Source organism: Haliotis cracherodii, unplaced genomic scaffold (genome assembly GCF_022045235.1).
Source record: "Haliotis cracherodii isolate W230 unplaced genomic scaffold, xgHalCrac1.p SCAF_3, whole genome shotgun sequence".
NCBI classification, from domain to species: domain Eukaryota; kingdom Metazoa; phylum Mollusca; class Gastropoda; order Lepetellida; family Haliotidae; genus Haliotis; species Haliotis cracherodii.
This window is the reverse complement of record NW_027266286.1, coordinates 36,972,288-36,999,365: the sequence shown is the minus strand read 5'-3', so window position 1 is coordinate 36,999,365 and position 27,078 is coordinate 36,972,288. Positions and strand designations below refer to the sequence as shown.

Here is a 27,078-nt window from a genome sequence, read left to right as displayed (position 1 = left end):
TTATGTGTAACAATTTCTGAAGTGGTTATAAATGTACACTATCATCTCACAATGAAAACAATATGAGAAGTGATAGCATCTTGGATTATGGTGTCATCTTATTCCAGACTAAAGAAATATTTTCGCTTTAGTAGTTGCGGCTTTGAAGAAAACGGTTTCCATTGATCGGCAGTTTGCCCTTCTATTAGAGCTTGTACACTGAGAACAATGTTTTAATATACAGTTACACCAGTGGCTTTCTTGTTTGTTCATGCACGTCGCCTCTTTGCGGGTCATCAGTTGGTCCCAACAGAAGTGGTTACAGTATAAATCCCTTCCCTAACGGTTTCTAAAACCAGATAGGTATACACATCACGACACTTTTGACACTCTTCCCTGTCTTAAAGCGTGGGAAACATTGTCTTACTTGCCATATTTTTATGGTTGAGCTCTCTAAGGTGTTAAATTAACTTCTCACATAGAAGGGACCTACTTCTCTTTGAGAAGAGACATTCATAATGAAAATTGTTTGCTTCTCAGAAAGTGGTGAAACAGAATATTGTGAACCTTCTGACAGTCCATGTGAGTAAATTCTGTTATCTATTTTTCCCTTGTTGTTTTGTATTTGCTGATTTTGTCACATTCTGATTGTTTAGTCTACAAGTCTAATTTCTGTAATTTTCCCTCTTAAACATTAACAAAATGTTTCCATGTAATGTCATTTTCTCTCGAGCTCTTTATGTTACTGCCATGAACAACTTCAGTGCAAAATTGCGAAAATACTTGTGTGATGGTCTAGCATATTGGAAGATGGTATTTCAAAACAATATCACAATAGTATATGGTGTGTAAGTGTGTCCGTGTTTTCTTGAATTGACATGGTACATCTCACAAGTTTCACCTGAGTCCATAACCTTTATAGTAATTTGTGTGTCAGTGTTTTCTTGAATGGACATGGTACATCTCACAAGTTTCACCTGAGTCCATATCCTTTATAGTAATTTGTGTGTCTGTGTTTTCTTGAATGGACATGGTACATATCACATGTTTCACCTGAGTCCATAACCTTTATAGTAATTTGTGTGTCTGTGTTTTCTTGAATGGACATGGTACATCTCACAAGTTTCACCTGAGTCCATAAGCTTTATAGTAATTTGTACAATTGTAGTTATAATACATATCACAAGATTCACATGTGTTGAACAAAACTCTATTTAGCATGAATTACACTATATCTGCTCAGAAAATGTATCTATGCATTGATAGAAAAAGCAAAATCTTGTATCTTCAGCATGTTCATATCACTGTCTAAAGTCATGGATGTTAAAAATATACTGGTCAGCCTAGGTGTAACTATTCTTTTACAAGGTCAATAAAAACATGTTTGTATAGATTCTCTCAGAACAACAAATTTTCAACATCAAGTTCACTGACAAAAGGCACTTAAATTGGGAAAAAATTGCTTTTACTGGTTCTAAATCCTTTGCTTTAAGCGTAGAAACATGAACTGGTTTACATTGATCTTGTTAAAAGTGTTCCGTGAAAACTAGTGATTATATTACTGTGTAAAGGTATAGACAGATTATGTCTTTGTGGGAGAATATGAGAGCAGATACCCAGAAGAATCTCTAGTTTGTCCTTTCAATGTGAGTTGGCAGAGGTGTTCCACTCGATTAACTTTCTCTTTTCCACTGTAAGCATTATTAAAGGGGCTGGAGGTAGAAGGGCAGAGACTGTGGAATTGATGAGGAGGGGACCAAGGCACTGATCCCTGAGGGCGAGCCTGCTTGTAGACAGCCTACTGCAGGAAGAACTTGCTTATTGTCCTGTTGAGTGGTTACTGTGTATCCTAAACTGAGGAAGAGCTAAGTCACTGACTAGCTAGAGCTAACAGGCAGTCGGGTGTGTGTGGGTAGAGATAACAGTGAGAGAGAGAGAGAGAATCGTGTTGGGGCACTCAGACTGTGTAATGCAGTGGACAGTGCACCATGATAGACACCATAGGCTCCTCTCCACCAAACGCAGTAGCTCACTCCCTTCAAGGTAATAAACACTGCTTCTTTTATAGTTCATATAAGTATTATTCTTTAACTAAGTTACTATTAATACAAGCATTTTCTGATTATGTGGAATATGTAATAATGTCAACAGTTTAGTCATGATATGATTTTGGTTTCATTTTCATATGTGAACATATCAATGCTTTGTCATTTTTACATTTCTAATTGGAGTCTTATTATGAAAATTTCTAGTATAATTCGATTTTTCAGTTGTTGTTTATCTAATGTATAGAGGCAGAAGATATAAACTCATTATTCAATAGAAACCGGAATATGACTGAAGATATTACAACAGTGGTAAATTCAACTCACCCACTTTGTTCTATCAAACTGTGATTTGCAGATGTTATATTGATAAATACTTTGTTGTGAAAATATTCATTGAAGGCACACCAATAATAAAACCATTGATGCAATAAAACCAAAACTAGGAAAATTCATTGTTTTCATTTCTTTAAATGTTGGCTATGAAAGGTAGTGGTGTATTTATTTGATACATATTTCTGTTTATGCAAACATATATCTACTAAATTACAATAACTTAACAACTTTTATCCAATAGTTATATTTTCTTCTAATGTATCAGTAAAGAATGAAATGAATTGTGATAATTGATTTTATCCACAGTTAAGCTTGAAACTAAAAGGTGATGTTAAGAATTGTTGTCCGAATAAATGTTCTCATTACTTTTAAAGAAAACTTACTTTTTCTTGTTTATTTATTGGCAGTTCAGCTTTCCTCCACAAAATATAAGGTATTGTTTCCCAAACACTCAAGTTTACTGTGCATTACTCACTGATGCCTACTTGAAGTTATCAATCATATTCAGTGACTGCAATAATTCATACATTTCTCAAACGATATCTACATGTAATAAGGTATATGTACAATACACCCAAGTGTATACGTAGTACTGCAAAGTTATACATTATCTCCGTTTTTGTTTAGAGAATCATTTGTGCTCTAACATGTTACTTCAGTTACTGTTGCATAGTTTCCTGTAGAATGATAGAATTCATTTCTTCATAGGAATATTTGTTTCATTCTAATTTTGAAACAATATTTACACAATCCTACCCTATTCCTGGCCACTATACCCGATATCTTAGATGATTGTGTATATGCTTGACCATTACCAGAGTACTATAGATCATATATTGAAACACTGGGAAACCTCATCAGAGATATTCTGAGATGTTTGAATTAAGATGAAGATATTGCCATTGCCAATATAGAAAAGTTATTGATCTAAGAATGTCAAAATTATGTCTGTCGCTTATGATCAGTAATAAATATTACATGGATTAGACATTGGAAAGCTTATGTGGCTTATACTAAAAGATCCCATGTCCTTTCTTAAAAATGAATTAAACTGAAAAAATTGTATCACTCAATATGTGTTTCTTAGAGTAAACAAACAAAGTTGAATATTATCATACAACATCATGAAACATTTATGTACATCTTGACTTGAGTTTTATGTGTGGAGTAACATCAACATTTCAACATGTGACCACAAGGGAAGATCAATTTCAGTGTTGATATAACCAATCACTGCATGTGATCATACCCCAAATGTGCTCTCTAGTTGTTTTATTACTAAAACATTAATGGTTATAAAGTAAAATACCATTCATCCATTCATTCACTCTCAAAAGGCAATCCAAAGTCTCTTCTTATGATACATTCAAGATATATCAATAGTTATTTTTACACAACTTTATATTTTGTAAAGTAGAAAATCATTATGTTAAAAAGTAAGAAACATTTTGAGAGCTATCTTCCTGAAAGTTTATTGAAGAAGGCTATCTGTTGATAGGAATTATTTATCTAACTGATATGCTGGCAGACTGAGTCTATCTGGAAAGACGGCTTCACAACTTTTAGGCAGGAAATGGTGCTGTGAGCCTATCAAGCTAATCAAAATATTATCCTATGAGGTTTAGTATTTCTCTTTATATGGTGAATAGATTGTATGATCCCAGTGTATTCACCTGCTGATTAACACTTGCAACTCATGCCATATATCACTGAAATATGATATGATATATTTCAAATTTTCAGATGACTTGAAACCAATGTAGTATAAGATAGGCAATATCTCATGTCGGTGTGATTCAAGGATAGATCATTTACTTTTGTAGAAAACATAGCAGGTCATCTGAACAGGATTAGGGCAAATTCAGTACCCATTTAATAGGTTGAAACTTGACTGTGTGGTAGACAGGTGTAAGTGTGGTCTGATTGGGAGGGTAGAAGGGAGGAGTTTTAGGTTTTGTCATCATTAATGACCCCATCAAGCTGATAACTACCCACTGATTGTCCTAAACCAGCTGTAGATCTCCATTCATTCATTGTCTCAATGCAACACTCGGCCCCAGCTACACATTGTCAATAAGTTTGGCTTCTGTTACAGCTTGTCAATATCCCACTAGATTTGCTTCAACAAGAATGTCCCCTACAAAGCTAGTGTCTCTAACAAGTTTGACACACATGCATATTTACCCAAAAGTGAGCATTACTAAGCTTAATATCTTTTGAAGAGTTTGTAATTATCATAAGATTGGATATCATGAGTATAGCTGAGAAATTTGGCATGTCTTATCATGTGGTGCTTGGACACCTGATAGGCAGACATTTATTAATGTTATATAGTACTACAATCTCCTTTACATGATATACTGATTCATCATTGGTACATTGATTCCAACATATCATGTGAGTGGTAGATGAGTTGGAGTGTGCTCAGCCCACTGCTGGTGCTGGTGTTTAGTTGGAAGTGACAGGCAGTGGCCACATCTTTCACCACTCCTCGGGGAGATTTCTCGTCTCAGGTAGGACACACATTACTTGCTACTCTATACTTCAACACATATTCAAAATATTTTATTGAAACACAAACTCCTACTTTACACTTCTGTAAAATGACTGACATGGTTTAAAATTAAATGATGGAAACCCATTCCATAACCACACAACTATAAAGTTACACTCACATATTCGGAGCAATGTTTTATTTATGATGGAATGTCATGTTGGAAAACTTGATTTGTAAGATGATCTTTGGTTTGATAGGGTACATCACAGCTCAAGGAAACATCAACAACACCAACACCTCTTTCATTAAGTTGAAACCTCCCATCAGTAGTTTATGTATATGCATGAAATCTAAACAAAATCAATAAATATTGTCTTTATATTTGATAACTGTATTTGCATGTGGTATTAAAATCAATATACAAAATGAAATATATTGGAATGGATGTTGCATATGTATAGCTTTTGTAACAGCAACTGTTTCTATTCTTAGACAACCCTCACAAAACCTTTTTTTTTCAGTAGAATTCTCTGAATATTTGAAACCTCATATGACACTTGTATACACCAACATGTCATTTTTTTCAATTCCTTGGCTTTCAAATCATCAAACCCAAACTTTGAAAATGTGGAATATAATTAAATTTGAGTAAATCTTTTTTTTTTACCATTTCAGAACATGCATGTTTCAGTGTAGGCCAATATGTAAAAGGGAAGTAACCCTTTAACTTATTCCCAGAAAATGTTTTATTTCATGATAGTTTTACTTTGATTCCCCTGAGCAACAGGGCTTTAAATGAATTACTCAAAGAAAAGCACCCTGTTGATATTTCAGGTCAGACATAATCTGCTTCCAGTAAACAATGCTTGTTATAAGAACTCTTTGGATCGCATGGTCAGGCTTTGTGAATTTAATTGTGTGTTATAATACCCAGAGACTTGGATCATTGCTGCATGCTTTCAGTCACAGGTTCACTGACAGCTGCAGAGTTTATCATCATTCACTCATTTCATCAAAGAAAAGTGTCATTTTCATTTTACCACTGACTCTATGGTTTTGAAGCAAATATGTAAACCAAGTAAAACGGAAAGACCCACTGAGGGACGCTACAGGAAAACAGTATGTGCAGCGTGATATCTCAAACAAGCTATATCTCTAGTACTGGATCCAAAATAATGCAAGTCAAACTGACAAATGTGATTTTTGTCAAATTATTATTGGTAATATTTTCAAAATGGTGTTGGATTGTTTTAACCGACAGGACTATATTTGCACAACCACGATACACTAAAATATCCTTGCTTTCATCTTGTAAACATGTGTACTACTTTAAACACACATAATTATATTCATTCTAATTTGCAATAGATACACAGCAACCTGAGTATGTTCAGCATGATACAAGCACATACAAAACCATAAGATCTTAGTTTTTAATTACATCATTGCATGGGGCTTATGATCCAGGAAAACATTGTATATAAACAATTCATTTTTGATATATGCTCACAGTGATACCTTAGTTCGAGTGTAGTGTCACACACAAGAATGTTGTACAGAGCCTGATCACCATAATGGATGGCTTTATGACAATACATGAGGTACATGGGACATATTCTCATCTGACATCCCCACACTATAATGTAGTTGATTTTTTAGATTTTAAAATTTTTTCAAGATCTCTATTTCTTATAAATTACATGGGAAAAAAGGTGATACTTTATAAGTGAGGTGAGATGAAATGGGGTTTAATGTCGCATCCAAGATTATTGCACTTATATAGCAACGTGCATCCACGTGTATGTGTGTGTGTGGCTGCTTGTTCTTGTCCGGACTGATGTCGATTTATAGTGATAGCTCACTGAGATACCATGCCGCAGTTTAACATGAATACCCCACTCAGACACAGTATACTGACTCTGAGCCAACCTGTCCTTGTTTTAGCCTCTAAATGCCGAGCGCCAGACAGGGTAACAACAAGGACCATCTTTTAAAGTCTTCCGCTCTCCAGGCAGACTCACTACCATTAGACCACGGAGGCGGTCTGATACTTTATAAGTATGAACGTGATCTTAAGGGGTTCCAGGTTTGTTTGAGGCATGCAACTACTTCAAATTTTAAAAACAAAACAATATTTAAACAGCCCCCTTTAAGTAGGTCTGCAAAATTTGTTTGTTAACATTTGACTTTCCTAGCTACCACCACAACAGGTTTTCTTGTCCAGAAGTTAGGAAGTATATTAGAGATTTCACATGTCATATAACTCCTCAAGATCAAGTCACTCAGAATGGACTCGATTTTAATTAAAAGGTTGTGTACATGATAATTTGAGTATTTATGAATGGAATTTTTGTTGTTGTTGGTATCAACTTTTGGGTGTCACATTACACAAATTTATCAAAGACTAATACATGACAAAATCTGAACATTTTCCAAACTCTTATGATAAACTCAGTTTTTTCAGTTCCTAACATATATTCATGGTTATGTCAAATATCAATGAAGGTCATTGACTTGAAAATAGTTTCATTCCAAAAGTATTGTTACTTTGGTTTGGAGAGTTCCACTTCAGTTTGCAATAAGTTATGTGCACAGTATCTTGGGCCATCATGATTGTCATTTCAAGAAACTTTATAAACATGGTTTCTAAGCAGTTCATGTCTGAAAGTCAATGTCAGAGATGGTTTATGCTTTGAAGTGCTTTGTTATGAAGGTAAATTAATGCATATAATTTTGTTTCAAATTTGTGCTGCATTGGACATGTCTAAGGTCAATTTTCAATGTGATGTGGTTGTGAAAATGGTTCATGTTTCTGATAAGGAAAGTTTTGGAGCATTCAGAAAGAGATGTGGATGGTGTTGCTTCCAGTTTGGCACACTTTCTTAGTTTTTAACGTCTGGAAAACTAAAAAAATCAGACACCTGGTGCAGTGAAACTTCAGTTTGCATTTTATGGCTAACACATTTTTAAAAAAAATCATGTAGATAATATGAATAAATTTCGCATGTAACTTGCTTGCCTTAGATATCAGTGACCATATTAGTTAGTTGTTGCTGAAATAGGTCTAACATCTTTGGATGATAAAGTGTCCAATGTGTTTTCATACCACTTCATGTGTATACTTGTGCTGGGTTAGGTATGTCATTCTGAAGAACAATGTACAACATCTAAACAAAATCAAAATGACGAGGTAATTAGTAAACGTTTCTCTTTATTTTCTTATCTTTAGTTTCTCTTTTCATTTGAGAAGGATCAATCAGGAGACCTGATCAGTTAGTTCACTAATCACCACTACAAACTGATGTGAAGGTTAACTTGTCTGCATGTACTAAAACAAAGTCAACTGATTAACTAATACACTGACACTTTTTGTAATTTTCGTTAAGATGCAAGCTGTTACTCTCATCCCCTAAATGCCTTGAATCAGTCACGCAAAGTTTGGATAAACCAGATGATTTCACCAGAATGAGGGTGTATGTACATTGTATACCATTTGATATATGAAAAATAGATATCTTGTGCTTTTTTCCCTTGTAAATTAGATAAATGAAGTATAATGACAGTAGATTCAATGTTCCTTCTTACATACATGTACATCTTTTTGGTTTTTGGTTTTTTTTTCATTTTAACTATCAATATTCCTTGAATTACTTATACACCATAGTTGAATGATAACAATAAATTATGCTAGTCAGCATTGTTAGTACGATTATTGATATGATATCCAATAACAACATGTGAAGGTTCCTTATTCATAAAGGCAGTGCATTTATTGTGTTATTATGAAAACTTACTTAAAATCAACACTGACCTGTCAATAATGCTCAGCTGTGAAATATATAGTGAATGTTTCAATGTCACCCACTGGCATCCCACATTGTGTTGAAGCCAGAGGGTCAGGGATGCAGTCATATCAGTCTCCCCCTTACCTGTGTTGCCCTCCAAATCAACACAATGGTTATAATGCCACCAACATATTGGAGCCCATACACTTTCAGCTTTGAGCATTTTATCAATAATATTTCATTTTATTTCTAGTGCATTTAGTTTCAGGCTAACCTTGAGGTTTTGTGATCACTCTATCTCTCTAGGGTGTCTGTGACAATGAGTGCACACACCAATACTGTATTCTTTGTATGATGCCATCAAGTGATCACAACCACACATCAATTTTTTTTGCACAATTCAGACTTTGAAAATTAGAATTTCATTATATGATATTTGTATATATTATATATTATCAAACAATTTGATAATATTTTTTTTAATATCTTTTATTCTCATCTTTCATCTCATAATTTTGTTGATAATAATTTCATACTTTTCATTGTATCATTATTGGCTGTTGTAGATGGCTTTTTATCTTAGAAATTGAGCAAATACTTATGCATTGTCATCAACAGTGGGTTCAAAGTCTCCAGATTTTCAATTTTCTAAGCTGAAGGTTTGATGATAAGCTTAAGAAGGATGGCTGCCACCATAATATGACTCTGATTAAGCTTTTTCTCAATAATGGAAGGCAATTTAAAGCCGAAACATTATGTAGATGATAATATATTTCATTTGCACACAACATGACGAACACTTTTTAGTTTTGACTAGTGTTAACATTGTTGAAATTTGATCACTGCCATTGGTGATTTTTCAAATTGTTTACTGCACAAAGAGTATTGACATTTAGATTATTCTTCTCCATACTTCCTCCAAATCTTTTGGCCTGTCATGATATGATCAATGGTCAGGTCACAAGATAGATAGGCAGTCTCAGTGGTCTAGTGGTAGAGCGTCCGCCCTGAGAGCGCAAGGTCCGGGGTTTGATCCTTCATACCGAAAGACTTTAAAAGATGGTACTTGTTATCTTGCGTGGCGCTCGGCATTTAGGGGCTAAAACAAGGACTGGTCGGCTCGGAGTCAGTATACTGTGTCTGAGAGGGGTATTCATGTTAAAACGGCGGCATGGTATCTCAGTGAGCTAGCACTATAAATCGGCATCAGTTGGACTATTACAAGCAGCCACACACACACATGTGCATGCACTTCTCAATATAAGTGCAATAATCTTGGACGCAACGTTAAACCCCATTTCACTTCACCCCCCACAACAAGATAGATAACAAGTAGTGGTTACACTTTTTCAAACTAGGTATATACCTTCTGTTGGATATTGAAAAGGCTTTAGTCATGATTAGTCAAAGGTCAAGGTCAGTATTCAGGTTTTTAGCTCACCTTACTGAAAATCAAATGAGCATATGTTATTGCCAGTTGTCCATTGTACGGTTCTCTATCCGTCCATTGTTAATTATATATTCCCTACATCCCCTCTGAAACTACTAGGCCTGTGAAGCTGAAACCTGATCCCAGCTATGGTGCCTCTAAAATTCTCAATTTTGATCCAATTTTAAACATGAAACATGAAAATGATATTTTGGCCCATCGATCAGCCATTGTGACATTTGACATATAACAAGTATATGGTATGTGGAATAGCATGGTGTACATTTTTTTAAAGCTTATTTTGATTATGATCAAGCGAATTTCTTTGACTTTTCTTACCCCATTATCCTAGTGTTACTTCAACATCTCCTCTGATACTGCTCTGGCAATATTGAAAATGTCATTGTTAGCATAGAAACTGTCAGGCTTGTTTGTCTGATATCTTCTCAAAAACCACATACTCAGAAACTTCACATACCAATGATGATACCAGAATTTGGTCAAGAAGTTTAAACATCGATTTTCAGTATGTCTGCTACAGCAGCCATATTGAAAATTGATTTATTGCCATTACTCAGTTATTTTTTTGCACAAAACATAGCTTTTGGAACATGTGTAGTTATTAGTGGAGTTCAGCATATATATTCCGTTTTTGTGATATAACGTTTGACCTTTGCACTTGACCATGCAAATACATTTTCTCAAAATGCATTTCCTCTCACTGTAAACATCACCTTAGAAACCATTGGACTCAGTTTGTTAGATTTTATTGTTAGTATTTATTTGAATATCAATGGTGGCAGCAACTTTTCTTCTGTGACTATTGTTGTTTTTTAAACCATTAACTGCATATCCAGGTGAGCTACAGTGTTTTTACCCATTACTCCACCATTGATACATAAATAACTATGAAAGTTCTTATTTAGCAAGTATGTGGAGTGAGGAATAACTTGTAATACATTTTTTGCTCAAATTCTTTTTTGTCCAAGCTAGATGATTTTAACTTCACATGCCTCCACATTTTCTAGAATTACTGCATTTTCAACATCTCCTCTGATGCTACAAGGTCTGTGTAGCTTAATCTTTGCATGAATGATCCCAGCCATGGTGTCTCTAATATCTGCTCACAGAATTTAGATATGCTCACAGAATGGTGTCCTTATTGAAAATGTCACATTTGCCTATTACTCATGCAGGAACATGATTACCAAGATTATGAAAATTGATAGCACCAGGAACTTGATATGTCAAATGATATATGATCTGTTTTTTGGCACTTATTGATTTCTGATCAAGCTGCGACCTTTGACATTTACATACACCCAATTTCTTGTGTTACGTCATTCCTGACATCCCTGATGAAACTACACGGCCAATGGAGAGGAAACATTGCATGAATAATGACAGCTATGGTGTTTCTATGGTGTTGCTCATTTAATTCCAATCTGTTTCATTATAATTGCCTTGCGTGCATTCACCTTTACAAATCCTACACATGGCTTGTCAAAGGTGTCCTTAATGTTATTGTTAAATGTCACTGTATCATTCATGGTCTGTTACTGTTGCACCTTGTACACTCCTGAGATCAGGATAATTATTGAATCATAAGGAGTTGTCTTGATTAAGGCACATGGTATTTTATGATTTGTTAAGATCTGAGCTGATGACATTGAAGGGGCCGTAGAACACAGATAGAGTGAACAAATGGATGCAACAAACTTTCACAAAATCCCTGATTTTTTCCCTCTTCATTATTATATAAAATGTGCATATATAACGAACTCTCTACTGTGTACTGATGTTTATAGCGAACTGATATCTGATCCCCGACAAGCCCAAATACCACTACTTAGTGACGTGTATAGCGAACTAAGAAATCTCACTCAGTGTCAAGTGTCACTGACAATTGGGTATACGCAATCAGCGGCGAATCAACACAATCAGCGGTGATGATTCAAATGTGTTGAACTTGCTTTATGCTTATCTTACCTGTAACTGGACTAATCATAAATTTCACGAGATTATGTTAAAGTGTCACTTCACTAGGACATGCTATCATGGTGGGCAATGCTGCAATTACATGTTTTGTAGTTTGTTATATCCATGTTCTACTGTATTTGCAAACACCACTGGTTTCTCAGTCATGCTGACAATTTCTTTCAGGTAACTTCAAGTGCTTGTTGAAAATGACCCAGGACCCAAAACTTATGGTTGATCTTGTTTAAAATGTGTATGTATTTTGGTTTATCTTTAGTTAGTAGTGGACACTCATATATTTGAGTGTTGTGTCTGTAGAGTGTTTGTCATAAATATCTTCTCCTCAGAGACCACTAGGTAATTGAAGCTTAAATTTCACATGCTTGTCCCCATCAATGATGTCACCCCAGTTTGTTGAAGTGGTTTGAATCTGAATATTAATATGCCTGCCACTTTTGACTTATCTGCAAAAGTGGTTCTGCCAGACTGAAGGAAGATGAACTTTGACATGTTTGTTACTTCTTATGATGACATCATATTTTGTTCAGATCATTAGGATTTTAATGCTAGCTTCTAATCCTCAGTTTGAAAATCAATGCTGACATGTACATTTCTGAAGTGGGAGTATGTGTTGACATTCTAAACCGTTGACAATCTCCAGATGAGTTTCATTGCTGTGGCACAGTATCATTTATTGTAGCCTAAAACAAGAAAGATGTTCGCATAATCAGAAGCAGTCCCATCCCCTACGTTTCCTTAATGCATCGAAACTGTGCCTCAAAGTGACCACTAATTTTAGTTTGTTATATCCATCATTCGTTATACACATTACAACTGTCAGACATCTTTTATCAAGTCAAATGACAAGTTACTCAATAAATAACAAAAGTGTGCACTGTACATGTACAGAATATATCTACTTCAGTCACTTAGTTACTATTATTAATTGAGGGTGTAATTTGAGGACAAGGTGTCAGTACTTAAGAGTAAATCAAATGCCTTCAAATGTTTATTGACACTTTCAACAGTGTGACAGTGTACACAGGGGACAGGTGAGTTTGCTATATCTGTTATTTCATTAGGAGCATGTTCGTTATATCCATCAACTTTATATGATAAAATATATGGCCAGGACAGGGACCGGGACCAAAAGAACAGTTCATTATATCCATCAGTTTGTTATAAGCGTGTTCGTATTAAATGTAGTTTACTGTACATGACTGGGGTGATGAGATTACTATTACTGAACATTTCTGATACAAATCACATCAAAACGCCCAGGACATTAAAAAAATGTGAGCAATAACATTCTGTATTGATCTCTAGCATAAAATGATGTTTGTAGATCCTGGTTTATTATTATCCCCAACGTAGTTGGCGGGGGATATAGAAATGGGTTCCGTCCGTGTGTGCGTGCGTGTGTGCGTCCCGAAATCGTTTCTGGAGCATAACTCAGAAACCGTTAAATATTTCTCTACGAAACTTTGCATGTCTATCAGACTCATGCTGAACTGGTGCCTTTTGCTATTTAGGAGTTTTATAAATTTTTATTTTTTACGTTTCCATGGCAACAAGTTGGACTTAGGTTCTCTAAGGGTTCTGTTCGTTTCCGGAGCGTAACTCAAAAAACGTTAAATAATTTCTTACAAAACTTTGTATGTTTACCAGACACATACTGAACAGGTGCCTTTTGCTATTTAGGAGTTTTATAAATTTTTATTTTTTACGTTTCCATGGCAACAAGTTGGACTTAGGTTCTATAAGGGTGTTGTTCGTTTCCGGAGCATAACTCAGAAACCGTTAAATATTTCTCTACGAAACTTTGCATGTCTATCAGACTCATGCTGAACATGTGCCTTTTGCTATTTAGGAATTTTTTTAATTTTTATTTTTTACGTTTCCATGGCAACAACTTGGACTTAGGTTCTATAGGGGTGCTGTTCGTTTCCGGAGCGTAACTAAAAAAACGTTAAATAATTTCTTACAAAACTTTGTATGTTTACCAGACACATACTGAACTGGTGCCTTTTGCTATTTAGGAGTTTTATAAATTTTTATTTTTTACGTTTCCATGGCAACAAGTTGGACTTAGGTTCTATAAGGTGTTGTTCGTTTCCGGAGGATAACTCAGAAACCGTTAAATATTTCTCTACGAAACTTTGCATGTCTATCAGAATCATGCTGAACTGGTGCCTTTTGCTATTTAGGAATTTTTTAAATTTTTATTTTTTACGTTTCCATGGCAACAAGTTGGACTTAGGTTCTATAAGGGTGCTGTTCGTTTCTGGAGCGTAACTCAAAAACCGTTAAATAATTTCTTACAAAACTTTGCATGTTTACCAGACACATACTGAACATGTGCCTTTTGCTATTTAGGAGTTTTATAAAATTTTATTTTTTACGTTTCCATGGCAACAAGTTGGACTTAGGTTCTATAAGGGTGTTGTTCGTTTCCGGAGCGTAACTCAAAAACCGATAAATAATTTCTTACAAAACTTTGCATGTTTACCAGACACATACTGAACATGTGCCTTTTGCTATTTAGGAGTTTTATAAATTTTTATTTTTTACGTTTCCATGGCAACAAGTTGGACTTAGGTTCTATAAGGGTGTTGTTCGTTTCCGGAGCGTAACTCAAAAACCGATAAATAATTTCTTACAAAACTTTGCATGTCTACTAGGCATATACTGAACTGGTGCCTTTTTGCTATTTAGGAGTTTTATAAATTTTTATGTTTTACGTTTCCATGGCAACAAGTTGGACTTAGGTTCTATAAGGGTGGTGTTCGTTTCCGGAGCATATCTCAAAAACTGTTAAATACTTTCTTACAAAACTTTGCATGTCTACTAGGCACATACTGAACTGGTGCCTTTTGCTATTTAGGAATTTTATAAATTTTAGAATTTCCATTGCAGCTATTTTGACATGGCCTAAGAGAAATGTTGGGTCAGTTACCTGGTTTGGGACCATAACGTGTTAAAATGGCGGGGGATATAGATGACTTCGTCGGCTATACGCTTGTATTATTTTGATGGTGACCTTGCCCTTCACTTAAAGCTGCCACTGACACAGTATCCAAGCTGACAGGTTTATTTCAGTTCTCCAGTATGTGGTCTTACAGTTAACATTGCTGTTCTTTGGCAATCACTTTCATTTCTTTTTTCCTAAACAATATGGACAGGGTGTTAATTCAGCTGATTAATCAAGGAAACCAAGTAATATTAACACGTAAGGACAAACATCTCTGCAAGTCATCGAGTGCAGGTCCAAGATTCAAAGAGAAGTGATGTTTGACTTTTTAAGTGTTCTTTAAGTTGTTCTCAGTACATGAATTACCTTCAGTTCAAGAAATTTTAAATAAAAATGTTGAGCAATGCTGATGTCATGTTTGCACACATGATAACACATGATACATTCTTAATGCATATAACTGAAATATCAACCTCTGCCCATGTTTGGGGATTTATAAATATTTGCAACTGTTTTCTGGTTTGGTCTGTTAAACTAATAAGAAATGTTACTTATTTAATATTGAATACATATACTGAGTCAAATTAAAAACTTCACATTTTTAAAAGTAATCCCATGTATGATATACAAGGGACAAATGTATCAGAGAAGGTAAGTTTTAATCATTAATGTCCAAAGAAGGATTTTAATTAACGGTGGTAACCATAATTTGTTCCAAGCACCTACGGTATTCGGTAATAACATCAACAGTTTAAATCATAAGTCCCAAGCATGTGAATCTGATGGCACACAAGTTCAGTAGCGTGTATGGCCACCATGTGCGTTGACAACTGCCACACAAGGCCTCCGCATGGACCTTGTGATGCTTGTGAACACATGATTGGGAAGACGACACCATTGTTGCTGCAAAATGGTGCCAAGATCTTCAAATTCTGTGGTTGGTTCTGGAGAGTGCGCAGACTTCTGCCAAGAGCATCCCAGACGTGTTCGATGGGATTGAGGTCGGGAGACCTTGACGGCCAGTCCATGACGTTGACTCTCGCATTCTGAAGGAGATTCCTTGTCAAAATTGCTGTGTGGGATCTGGCATTGTCGTGTTGGAAGATCAAACCGGGTCCATGTGCTGCCATAAAAGGCAGAAGTTCTGGTGCCAGTACCTGGTCGCGGTAAGCAGCAGCATTGAGGTTGCCACGGATGACAAGAAGCCTGGAACATGCATTGCCACAGAAGCACCCCACACCATGACACTTCCACCTCGAAATCTGTCAACTTCCTGTACACAACACTGGGCGTAATGTTCATGACGGCGCCTCCACACCCTCGACCTACCATCAGCAAATCGAAGATTAAATCGGGATTCATCACTGAAGACGACTTGATTCCAATTCCTCTGAGTCCATCGCAAGTGTCGCTATGCCCACAACTGACGTTGACGTCTGTGTAATTGAGTCAGAATCGGCCTGCAGTATGGCCGTCGTGCTTGAATGTGGGCAGTTCTCAGACGGTTTCGAACAGTTTGCACACTCAGTCTACCCCTAAACAGTTCATTTCTGGTTGATTTAGCCGTCAAAAATCGGTTACGGAGGTGACGTACGACAATCTGATGATCCTCTGCATGTGAGGTCACATGTGGTCGACCTGGCCGAGGGCGATCAGCGGTGGTACCCGTTTGCTGTAGACGCGTCTGTAAATCATAAACAGTTCGTCAACTACAACCCATCGTCCTTGCGACTTCAGCTATGGACGTTCCCGTCTGCAACATGGCACGTTCACGTTGCACATTTGAAAGGCGTGGCATGACTAATGGCCGTAATGGCCGTTTTCTTGTTTTTTTCTTTTTTTGTTAATGACTGCTAACAAGTATGGCAGAAAACCCGTGCGGTATTATGGCCACGTGACCAGTTGCACATGAAAAACCACTTTTGCCACTATAGTGCTGTGCACATGATTTTGATCGATTCACCTGCACAAAAACAGGTGTTATCTGAAGACAATACGTGGCCATTACTGTTTAAATACACAATAAGGGCCCACAATGATAACTGGTCAAAATGTTAAAATTTTAGGATTGTGAAGTTTTTAAATTGGTTCAGTATATTTTAGGATGGGTAATAAACAGAATGCTACACTTATTCTTGTTAGATACCAGTTTGGCAAAATTTGTGACCTTTCTATTGTTTCTAAACAAGAATGAGTGTAGCATTCTCTTTGTGTCACCATGAGGGCTTCACAAAGAATCAATTTAAAATAATTAGAACTCTTTTGTTTTTTGTTTACAAGGATGAGTGTGAGTTTTGAGTGTGGCAATTCCAAAAGCTGTCAAAAAAATATTTTTTTTACAAACTCCACTTTTTTCACAGTAAATGTTAATTGATTAAGATTTTTCTTATTAACTTGAAATAAACAGTTTTTACAACAATTATCTTTTGCATTCAATGGTCCATTTAAAAAAATAAATAGAATAATTGATGTTTATTTCTCCAAAATCTAATAAGCCCTGTTCACATGCACAGCTTTTACTCACTTGCAAAATGACACATGTATATTTGCACATGTGAATAAAAGTAAAATTACCAGGCATCCGCAAGATTTTAGTCAGGTGTTATACATTGAGGGCAGTAATGCAAAAGCTACATCTTTAGCATCACTTGGTGGCATGTATTCAACATGGAACAACGTGTTTCACATGGCAGAAGATTAAGGATCCTTACCAGCTTGGTTTGACAATGAATGGTATGCTAATTGTCATGCACACATGCTTGTTGAAGTCTGTGAGAAGGTCAAGGACCACCTGAAACCTAGTAACAACTGAGTAAAAGATTCAATACCAGCAGAGAAAATGGTTGGTATCTACAGCAGAATACAGAACTGTTAGAAACCTTTTGGCCTTTGGCAAAACTACAATGTTCAAAAGAAACCACGTAGTGAATTTCAGTGATCGTCTCATGGACGACTTTGTCTCCTTGCCATGTGACAAAGTTTTGGCAGAAGTCATAAATGGTTGAGAGGAAAATGGAACTTTCCAAACAGTACCAGGTGCAATCAACAGGCCTCATATCGTTAAAAATGGACCAAGAGAGTCATGTGGAGATTACCTCACTAGACTTGGTATTCATTAATAATGGAGGGTCTTTGCAATCATTGGTATGTTTTTAGAAACATATATATCAGCACATGATGCCACAGTTTTTACGAACTCTGAAATATTCAACAAGGGTGAAAATATTTCACCATTTAAACTGCACATGTGTAAATTTACCTTTACATTTGCACAGCCTCTCAATTTGATGTAAATTCGCTCCTGGTGCAAATTTCAACATGTTTGGGCTTTCGCCTGACCAAATTACGGATGTGTGCATATTTTACATACGTATGTATACATGGGTATGCAAACAGGTGCATGCGAGCAAGGCAAAAGTGTACCTTAACATGTGTTATATAAAACAAAAGCTAAATCATAATTATTGAATTTGACTTTGGAGCTACTAAAAATGACCCATTGCAATGCTATCCAAGAGCTGACTGTTATCAAACTGCATTTGGGAATAGTTCTATACACATATGGACACTGCTCAAACTGATTTAAATACAAACCGGTTTAAAAGCTTAATTTCTTTTGATAGGAAAGGTCCATGTTATCTATATGTCCATGCTAACTCATGATGTGATAAAGGATGACAACACAACTTGAGAATTCCTAAATTATCCTCCTTTGTGAAAAGTGTTCTAAATACAAACAGTAAGAAATTACTTTTTGTCTCTGTTAATTATTCATAAATAGGATACATTAATAATAAAGTAAAGTGAACGAGCCTGACATGACACACCCATTCGAACATCTGGAAAGAAATGTATCAATGACTGTGATCCATAGGAATTATTGTCAACTGAAATTGTGATACGTGGACTGCAAAAAGTTGTCATAAATGTGGCTTATATGTAAGTTTCTTACTAATGGCACACCTAAGTGCACCTAGGTGCTCCTGCTTTCCCCCTGCTGTGATCTAGTCTATGGCCTTCTCATTGCTGAAGTTTACGCCAACAAAACATTTGGGTATAATGTTTGCATCAAATGGAAAATGGTCCTGACATGTATAACAAATGTTATATTTGGGACAACACTTTCTTAGTAAAATAAAGATTATAGTACTTTTGGGGGTTGCGTCCCATCCGGGAATGGAACCTACACAGCCAGAGTTAGGCACCTAATCGCCATTACACGAAGTCCAACTGCTGGTAGTCTAGATTATATCTTTTGTTTTCACACTAGAAGCTGCCAGAATAGTTACTGGAATCCCAAAGTATATTTCCGAAACATCTGTATTAAGAAACAGGATGTGAAACATTAACACAGCAAAGGAGGAAGAATAAGTTGTGTTTGTTCTACAAAATAGAAGTAATATTGCCCCAAAATATCTTAAAGACATTGTACAAACTACTGTAGGCTCAAATGTATCATATAATTGAAGAAATTCAGACAATATTGTGATTCCATCTACAAGATTAAAAAACTCGTCTTGGTCTGTATCCACCAACTGTAAGGTGGAACACAACATACAGCAGGTAGGACTTGCACATCTATAGCCAAGTTTAAGTCAAACATGCAGCAAAGTGTGGCACCTTCATATTTTTCCTGTGGTGTTTACAAAGTTGAATGTTTATCATACTCGATTGAGATACATGTAAAGCCAGTAAAATTAGGATTTATACAGAATAGGGATAAAATGTAATCCAATATGTCGGGTTTTGCCGGATACAAATTCCTGATTAAGACAAGTCTTCTATTCATTTAATATGTTCTGAAAAAGGATAACCAAATACCATTTAACACTAAAGATGACTTTGTCACGATACACAATAATATGTTACTGAGCAGTGGGTCTATGTCAAGAAATCATCTCAAATTCATTAAGATAGTACTGGTTGAGCAGGATAATGCTGCGATCACAACCCAGTAAGTTTGATGCCACCCAAGAAGAAAAAGTTTGGAAACCTATACCATGCCCATGAGTGGGAGAAGAGACAACCAGAAGTACACGATTATCACAATGCTGTTTCACATTTAGTTGGACTGTGAATTATGTAAATTTGAGATGTGAAGGAAAAACAGTAGTTATCATTGTTAATAATTCTTGCAAATCCTCTACCTCTATTACATCTTTGCCAGAATATGACAGAGGGACCTGGTGGGATCTGCCTCAAGTAACTCCCTGTGTGATTGACAGTAATCCTCTTCTGGTAACCATTTATTCACTGATTCTAATCATGACTCGAGATAAATTCCCCTGAAATCCTCCTGATGACTTGAAAATCAGAATGCATCAAGCATCAGTCAACAACGTGATACCTTCACTAGAATTACTGTTATATTTGCTGATCTTGTTAGTAATAATGATGTCATTTCTGGTCTATTTCTTCCCAATGACATCATTTCTTGTTAAATTTGGATTTGTGACACTAGAACCGTGCTGACGTCACTTCTGATTTATTGGATAATGACATCTCTAATGTTCTATCTCAACCAAAAGACTACATTTCCTGATAAGATGGACCTTGTACTGCTATTTCCGGTGCTTCCGGTTATGATCTGACTTCTGCTGATGATGTCACTTCTGCTGATGATGTCACTACCAGTTCTATCTTTTCTGGTTTTGACGTCACTTCTGGTCACTGGAGGCAGTTGAAACTCAAGATGCGCCTAATCCATCCTGCACCAATAGACAGGATAATCAAGAGTCGACTCACCCTCTGATGCTGCCATAAACTTCAACCCCCATCCCCCAAACACAAGGACAACTGTCACAAGCGTGCAATGTCTGACCCTTTCCCCATGTTGAAGCAAAAAACTTACCTTGTACTTACTTACCTTGTTGAAAAAACCCAAACTCCATTGCAAACATAAGACAATAATGCAACAATGTCATATATCCCCATGTTATGGGTTTTCGGATGCTGAAGAAACATTCATAGTTTTCTCGCTTATCACATGAACAACTGTGAAACATCTCATTCACTTATAGGCTAAAAGACAACTTTATCTTAAAAACAGGCCATCATCTGACTCTGAGTATTTACAATTTCTGTGTGATGCCACACCCCATGTTATAGTGCAAGTATTCGTATGATGTCCGAAAACCTATGCCGTTGAAAGCTCTGATCGAAAACAGGACAATCCGCAACAGTTTTCCAGTTTTCGATCATATTTTTCGGAGTGTTTTCTTCAAATCCTTTATTATATTTTTACGAGGAAGATGATTTTTTCTGAGAACTACTGTTTTAAAAAACGTGATTTTCCGCGTTTCCGCAGAGATTTCACATCCCTGATCTTTTACGCAATAACTTCCAGGCGGTTAGATGTAGGCTGGGCAGATTGTCGTAGGAAATGTTTGACTCAATCGACTGTCGTTACAGATCTCAACGGAGAGGTAACTGAAGAGGCTCTTCCATTCATGGACTTAATAATCTGGGGAACTATACACTCTGCTGGGCCAGATTGGTGCTATCAAGAAAATCATGTAATCCGTCTCCTCCACCTTGAGGGTCACCTTGTCTAGTTAGTAGTTGGTGACACTGAACCCAGAGTTATTGTGAAGACATCTATACTTGGGTGGAGAGTAAGTCTTCCTGCAATCTCGTTATGGTGTCTAGCAGGCTGTGGATAAGTTCGACTTGATCCGTCCTAATTGTCCTTCATATGATGTCTGCAATGGTGAAATGATGTGCCTGTTTCTGTCGCGAAGCAGTTGATATAGGCACCAATGTCCATTGAATGTCTAGAAGCCATGACAGGTCCTTGATCCGTGAAGCATGGTAACGTGACATTAGTATTAGGGTTGTGTACTAGCTTCGTAAAATCTTCGTTCAAAACTTGATGATCCAGAAGTACTTCCACTTCAATGTAGGTAAGGGTAGCCTGTCATCATGTCTGAGCTTGAGTACATTTTTAGACGCCTGATCTACCACTTTGCCTGCATAACTCGGCCACAGCAATGTCTGGTGGATATGTTGAGATGATGTGTAGGAGCATGACATCCTCCATATTCCGGCATCTTAGGTGGTGAATTTTCTGTCTACAGGCATAAAATGATGTAACTCCTCAATGAGTTCCACAAAAGGTGTATCCCTCTGTATAATCCCACTGGGGTGAATCGTCAGACTGATCAACCTCCTCATATAGGTCCGATTCCACCTCAGAATGACTGTAGGTAATTCCCGGGAGGGGTGGATGTTCATGATAGTCCAATAATAGTCTGTGTGAATGGTTTGGGTACTGTCGGTTGATGGCGACCATACGGTAGGCTGATTGGCTGGATGGTCAGCTGGGTTACCGTGGAGCTGGGGAGTGTGGGACGGGACCCAAGCTGAGATCAAGATGCCCATGTATCACAGTAGGTTAAAGTTAGAGAGCTTCTACCCAGCTGGTCGGACGGCTGGTCGGTATGGTTAGCTGGGGTAGGCCGTATGGCCGTGGCTGTGGCATAAACAGATGGCTGTCCCTCATGCGGCCTCTTGGCCAGAGGACTCTTCTTACCCATTACTGTTTTCCTTTTCTTCATATCTTTGTTTATAGCTGAGAAGCATGACTCAAACATCGCCTCCATCATCTCCTGCTGTTGTTTGAAGAGTTGTTGAATCAAGTTCATAGAGAACGCAGGAGATGATTCTTTCGCAATGACTTTAACTTTCTTCTTAGCTGCTTCACACCTTCTAGCTTTAGTTAAAGCTTCAGCTAACTTGGTGAAGACTTTCATGGTTGAGCACTGATCGCATCTTGCCTTATCTGTACATAGAGCCTCTCTGCACTTCCAGCAGCTGCTGGGGGGCACAGATGGCCCAGTCCTCTAAGGCGCCACAATTCACTGTGCAGATTTGCGTCCCTTGGGCACACCAGAAACCTATGATTGTGGGTTCGAATACCGGTTCACCCCGATTATGTTTCTAGGTTTGTCAGCACTATACCCGTGCACATGCGATATAACTGGAATACTGTTAAAAGCGGCGTTGAATCCAACTCACTTAATCCTCACAAGACCAAATAGCATCCATTCCAATTTGGAATGAACGTTGGAATGCTTTGGAAAGATCGCTCATTCCAAACTTTCCAAAGCTTGGAAAGATCGATCTTTCCAATAAATCCAAAATTGGAATGGCAACATTTCCAAACATATTTCCAGCACTGGAAATGTTTGGAATGACTTCGAATGGTTTGGAATGGTTTGGAAATATGGTTAGAAGGAACAAGTTAAAATATGTTTCATCAGAAATTTGAACAATAAAAAGACTATGAATTAGGGGCTTTAGGGGTTGCTTATATAGTAATTTTGAAATTTTGAGATTTGGAAAGAATGCCAAGTGTGGGTGGGGGACGAACTAAGGGAGCTGTGTGTGTTGGGTGGTTGTTAGATAAGGTAGTTTTGGTTTTATTATTTTATTTGGGGTTTAAATGCGACTAATTAGTCCTGTTTTAATTAGATATAAACCTAAGGCTTTGAATTTTTCTAATTTAGTTTATGGATTTAGGATTGATTCTAGTGTAAGTCCGGTTTTAAGATTTAGGGTGGTCTGTAGTGTTGTTCGGAGTGTTTGGTAGTGTGTGCAGTGAATGAGTACGTGTTCTGGTGTTTCTTGTTGTTTGCAATGTGGGCAGTTTCCTGTTGTGTGTAGATTAGCTATTTTACGGTGATTATTTAGTTTGGTGCGGCCTGTTTGTAGTTTAGAAATTATTCTGTCGATTTTTTTGGATGGGTGTAGTATTTTTGGTTTATTTAGGTTTTTTTTGAGTACTTTCCTGATTTGGCTATTTAAGTTTTGGTATATATTTTGCCATTTTTTGTTGATTTTTTGTTTAGTGAGACTTTCGATTTCTGATTTTGAGCTGGGTAAGTTTAAGCTTATTTCTGGGAGTTAAAGGGATAATTTTGCTGCTTTATCTGCCTTTTCATTTCCAAAGATTCCTACGTGGGCGGGGGTCCAAATGAACTCTATTTGTTTACCTGCCCTAGTTAAGTTGTTTGAGCTATTGAGTATTTGATTTATTAGTTTGGGGTGGTTTTTACTGTTTTTATTTTTGAGGGCTTGTAGTCCACTGAGGGAGTCGGTTAGGATGAGGATTTTGTTTTTGTTTTTTAGATTGCTGATTGTGTATAGTGCTGAGACAACTACTGACTGATATAGAAGATTTAACATATGCTTTCCGACTGCAGCGTATTTCGCACACGGGCCTGTGTATTCCGAAAAGGGTGAAAATGGTGTGTGCAACCCAAGAGGGGGCTTTTAGAGGGTTGCTTATATTGAATTTTTGAGATTTTTAAATTTGGAATAAATGCCGAGGTGGGTGGAGGAGGGAACTAAGGGAGCCGGGTGAGGTGGGTGTTTGTATGTTTATTTGGATTGGTACATTAATTAGTTTTTAGATGCGCTTAATTAGGTCTGTTTTGATTAGGAATACGCCTAGGGCCTTGACGTTTTCGAGTTTATTTTGAGTGTTTAGTATTTCATCTAGAGTAGGAACCTTATTTAGATTGAGGGTGGTTTGTAGAGTGGTTCTGTGTGTTTGGTAGTGGGTGCAGTGGATAAGTGCGTGTTCTGTGGTTTCGGGTTGTTTGCAGTGGGGGCAGTTGCCTGTGGTGTGTCTTTTAAGTTTTTGAAGTTGGTTATTTAGGTTCGTGTGTCCTGTTTGGAGTTTTGTAATTAATCTGTCAATTGTTTTAGAGGGGTGTAGGATTTTAGGTTTGGCTAGTGGTTTTCTGAGCACTTTTTTGATATGGCTATTTGAGTTTTGATATTGATTATGCCATTTTTTGTTTATTTTTTGTTTGTTTACACTTTTAATTTCTGATTTTGAGATGGGTAGGTTTAGGCTTATTTCTAGTATTTTAAGAGATAATTTAGCTGCTTTATCGGTGCTTTCGTTGCCGTAAATTCCTACGTTGGCGGGGATCTACAAGAAGGTTATTTGTTTGCCTGCTTTTGTTAGGTCGTTGGAGATTTTAAGTATTTGGTTTATTAATTTAGGTCGTTTTTTGGTATTTTTGTTTTGGAGGGCTTGTAGTCCACTAAGGGAGTCGGTGAGAATTAGGATTTTATTGTTGTTTTTAGATTGTTGGTTATGCAGGGCTGAGGCCATGCCCATAAGTTCGGCCGTGAATATAGATTGGTTGTTAGGGAGTCGGTAAGATTGTGTGGATATAACTGGTTGTGTGGTATGGACTCCGAAGCCTGTGTGGTTGGAGATCGGGTCTGAAGATCCGTCAGTGTATATGTGACACCCATTTTGCCAATTTTCGTGTGTGTATGTAAGTGTGGTGGTTTTAGCTATGTTTGGGTCGGTTTGTTTATTTATTTGGTTAGCTAGCATTGTGTCTATTTTGGGTATTTTGAGTTTAGGGGTGAAGATATTTGATTTTTTGCAGTTTTGTTTAAGATTTTGAGTTTGGTGTTCATTGAGGTAGTTAGTTATTCTTTGGGATATTGGGGTGAGTAAGGGGTGTTTGCGAGCTAGAGTTTGGTTTCTTGGGCTAATGTTTTGGTTAATTATGAGACAACTAATAGGTCTCAAGATTAAGTATTCGGCTGGATGGCAGCTGCCATTTGATTACAAAACATACAGTCGTCTAGACGGCTCACATGTAAGTGCGCCGACATGTGCCTAAGATCATAAAATGGACATTCTTTGGTAACATCTAATTTATTGTTGTCTCACGCCAGAGCTGTGAATAATTCTGTTCATTGAACAATTGGAATTCAGGAAGTTATCAATAATTGTTTTACTTAACATAAGATGAGATAAGTTGTTTACAACATAATATTATGATGTCAGGACGTACTACAGTCAAAACCATATATTTTAAAATCAATTTAATGACAGACTATGATTTCCAAGTCCCGATTAGCAAATCAATGAGGTATCAGTTTCACCACATGTGCACAGACCGCCTATACTTATATATATATATTTTTCATAACTATTCTCCAGTTAAAGTCCTATCCTCTTATCAACAAATCTGTGAGAGTGATCATCATTCACGAAACTCATTCTCCTCAAAGAATACAGAACAAATGAAGAATCAGATGCATACATTTATTGCCATGCTTCATTCATCACGAAGTAGATTTACATACATTTGTGAATAGCACTTAAACGGTGATGATTAATAATTGTCCATGTTATATTATAAATATTAACCATAATATCGATTCCCGAATATATAAACGACTCCAAACGTTGATATTTCAGACAAAAACAAAGTCAGCTGTCTTTTAACGTTCAGGGGAAAAGGGTTTGCTTTCACAATTGAACATTTCTTTTCACCAAAGGACAATCAAATCAAGCCCAAAACATGAAAAATACACATATACGGTTAGCGACCGCCTTTATACAGCGAGGGGGGAAATTCGTCTGCTCTAACTGCCTTCACAAAAACATTCCAACCCTTAATTACCGAGGCAGCTGTGACGTAGCAGCATTACATTCGCTGCGTTTGCAGCATATAAGATGTGTAATCTGTGGAGTGACTAAAGTAATATTAAGGCTGAAATCTTACTTGCATGGTTGTTTTAATAGAAAACTTGCGGTTTAAAAACTCAATTGTTCTTATATAATGTTTTTAGGTTTGGTTTATAAATACAAGAGAAGATTTTTTATACATATAAAACTGGTCGAAAATACAGCTGAACAATAGAAAAAGAAAAATAGGAGTTGTGAATAGTGACAAATTTTAATTACATCACCGTGTCAATAATTATTGATTGATTCCGTCAAACAACTGTCAAACCATTTATTGCCATGTACGTACATGTACACAGGAAGTCGGCGCTGTCGGAGGCTCCAGGTAAATAAACATCGTGGTTTTATGACGGGAGATCAGACGAACCGTGAACCAGGAGCATGCGACGTAATTACACCTAAAGGTGGTAGAACCAGGGTATTGTCTCTTGGACTGGCTAATTGACCGTACGTAAGCTCATAAGCAGAATACAGACAAATGAGGCCCTGTGATCAGCGGAGCGTGAACAACATGGATGCCGCCTTTCGGCCGTACCGAACAGTCAAGCTGCGA

The 27,078-nt window shown here is 36.8% G+C and overlaps 1 protein-coding gene across 1 annotated transcript in view; it reads left to right on the top strand.

Annotated features, from left to right (window-relative positions):
• Positions 1-497: 497 nt before the first annotated feature.
• The window catches only part of LOC139474144 (PR domain zinc finger protein 1-like), a 90,333-nt gene continuing 63,752 nt past the window's right edge, over positions 498-27,078 (top strand). The window contains exon 1 of the mRNA XM_071257028.1: positions 498-561. Within this exon, the coding sequence (XP_071113129.1) occupies positions 498-561 (64 nt within the window). The remainder of the gene's footprint in view (positions 562-27,078) is intronic.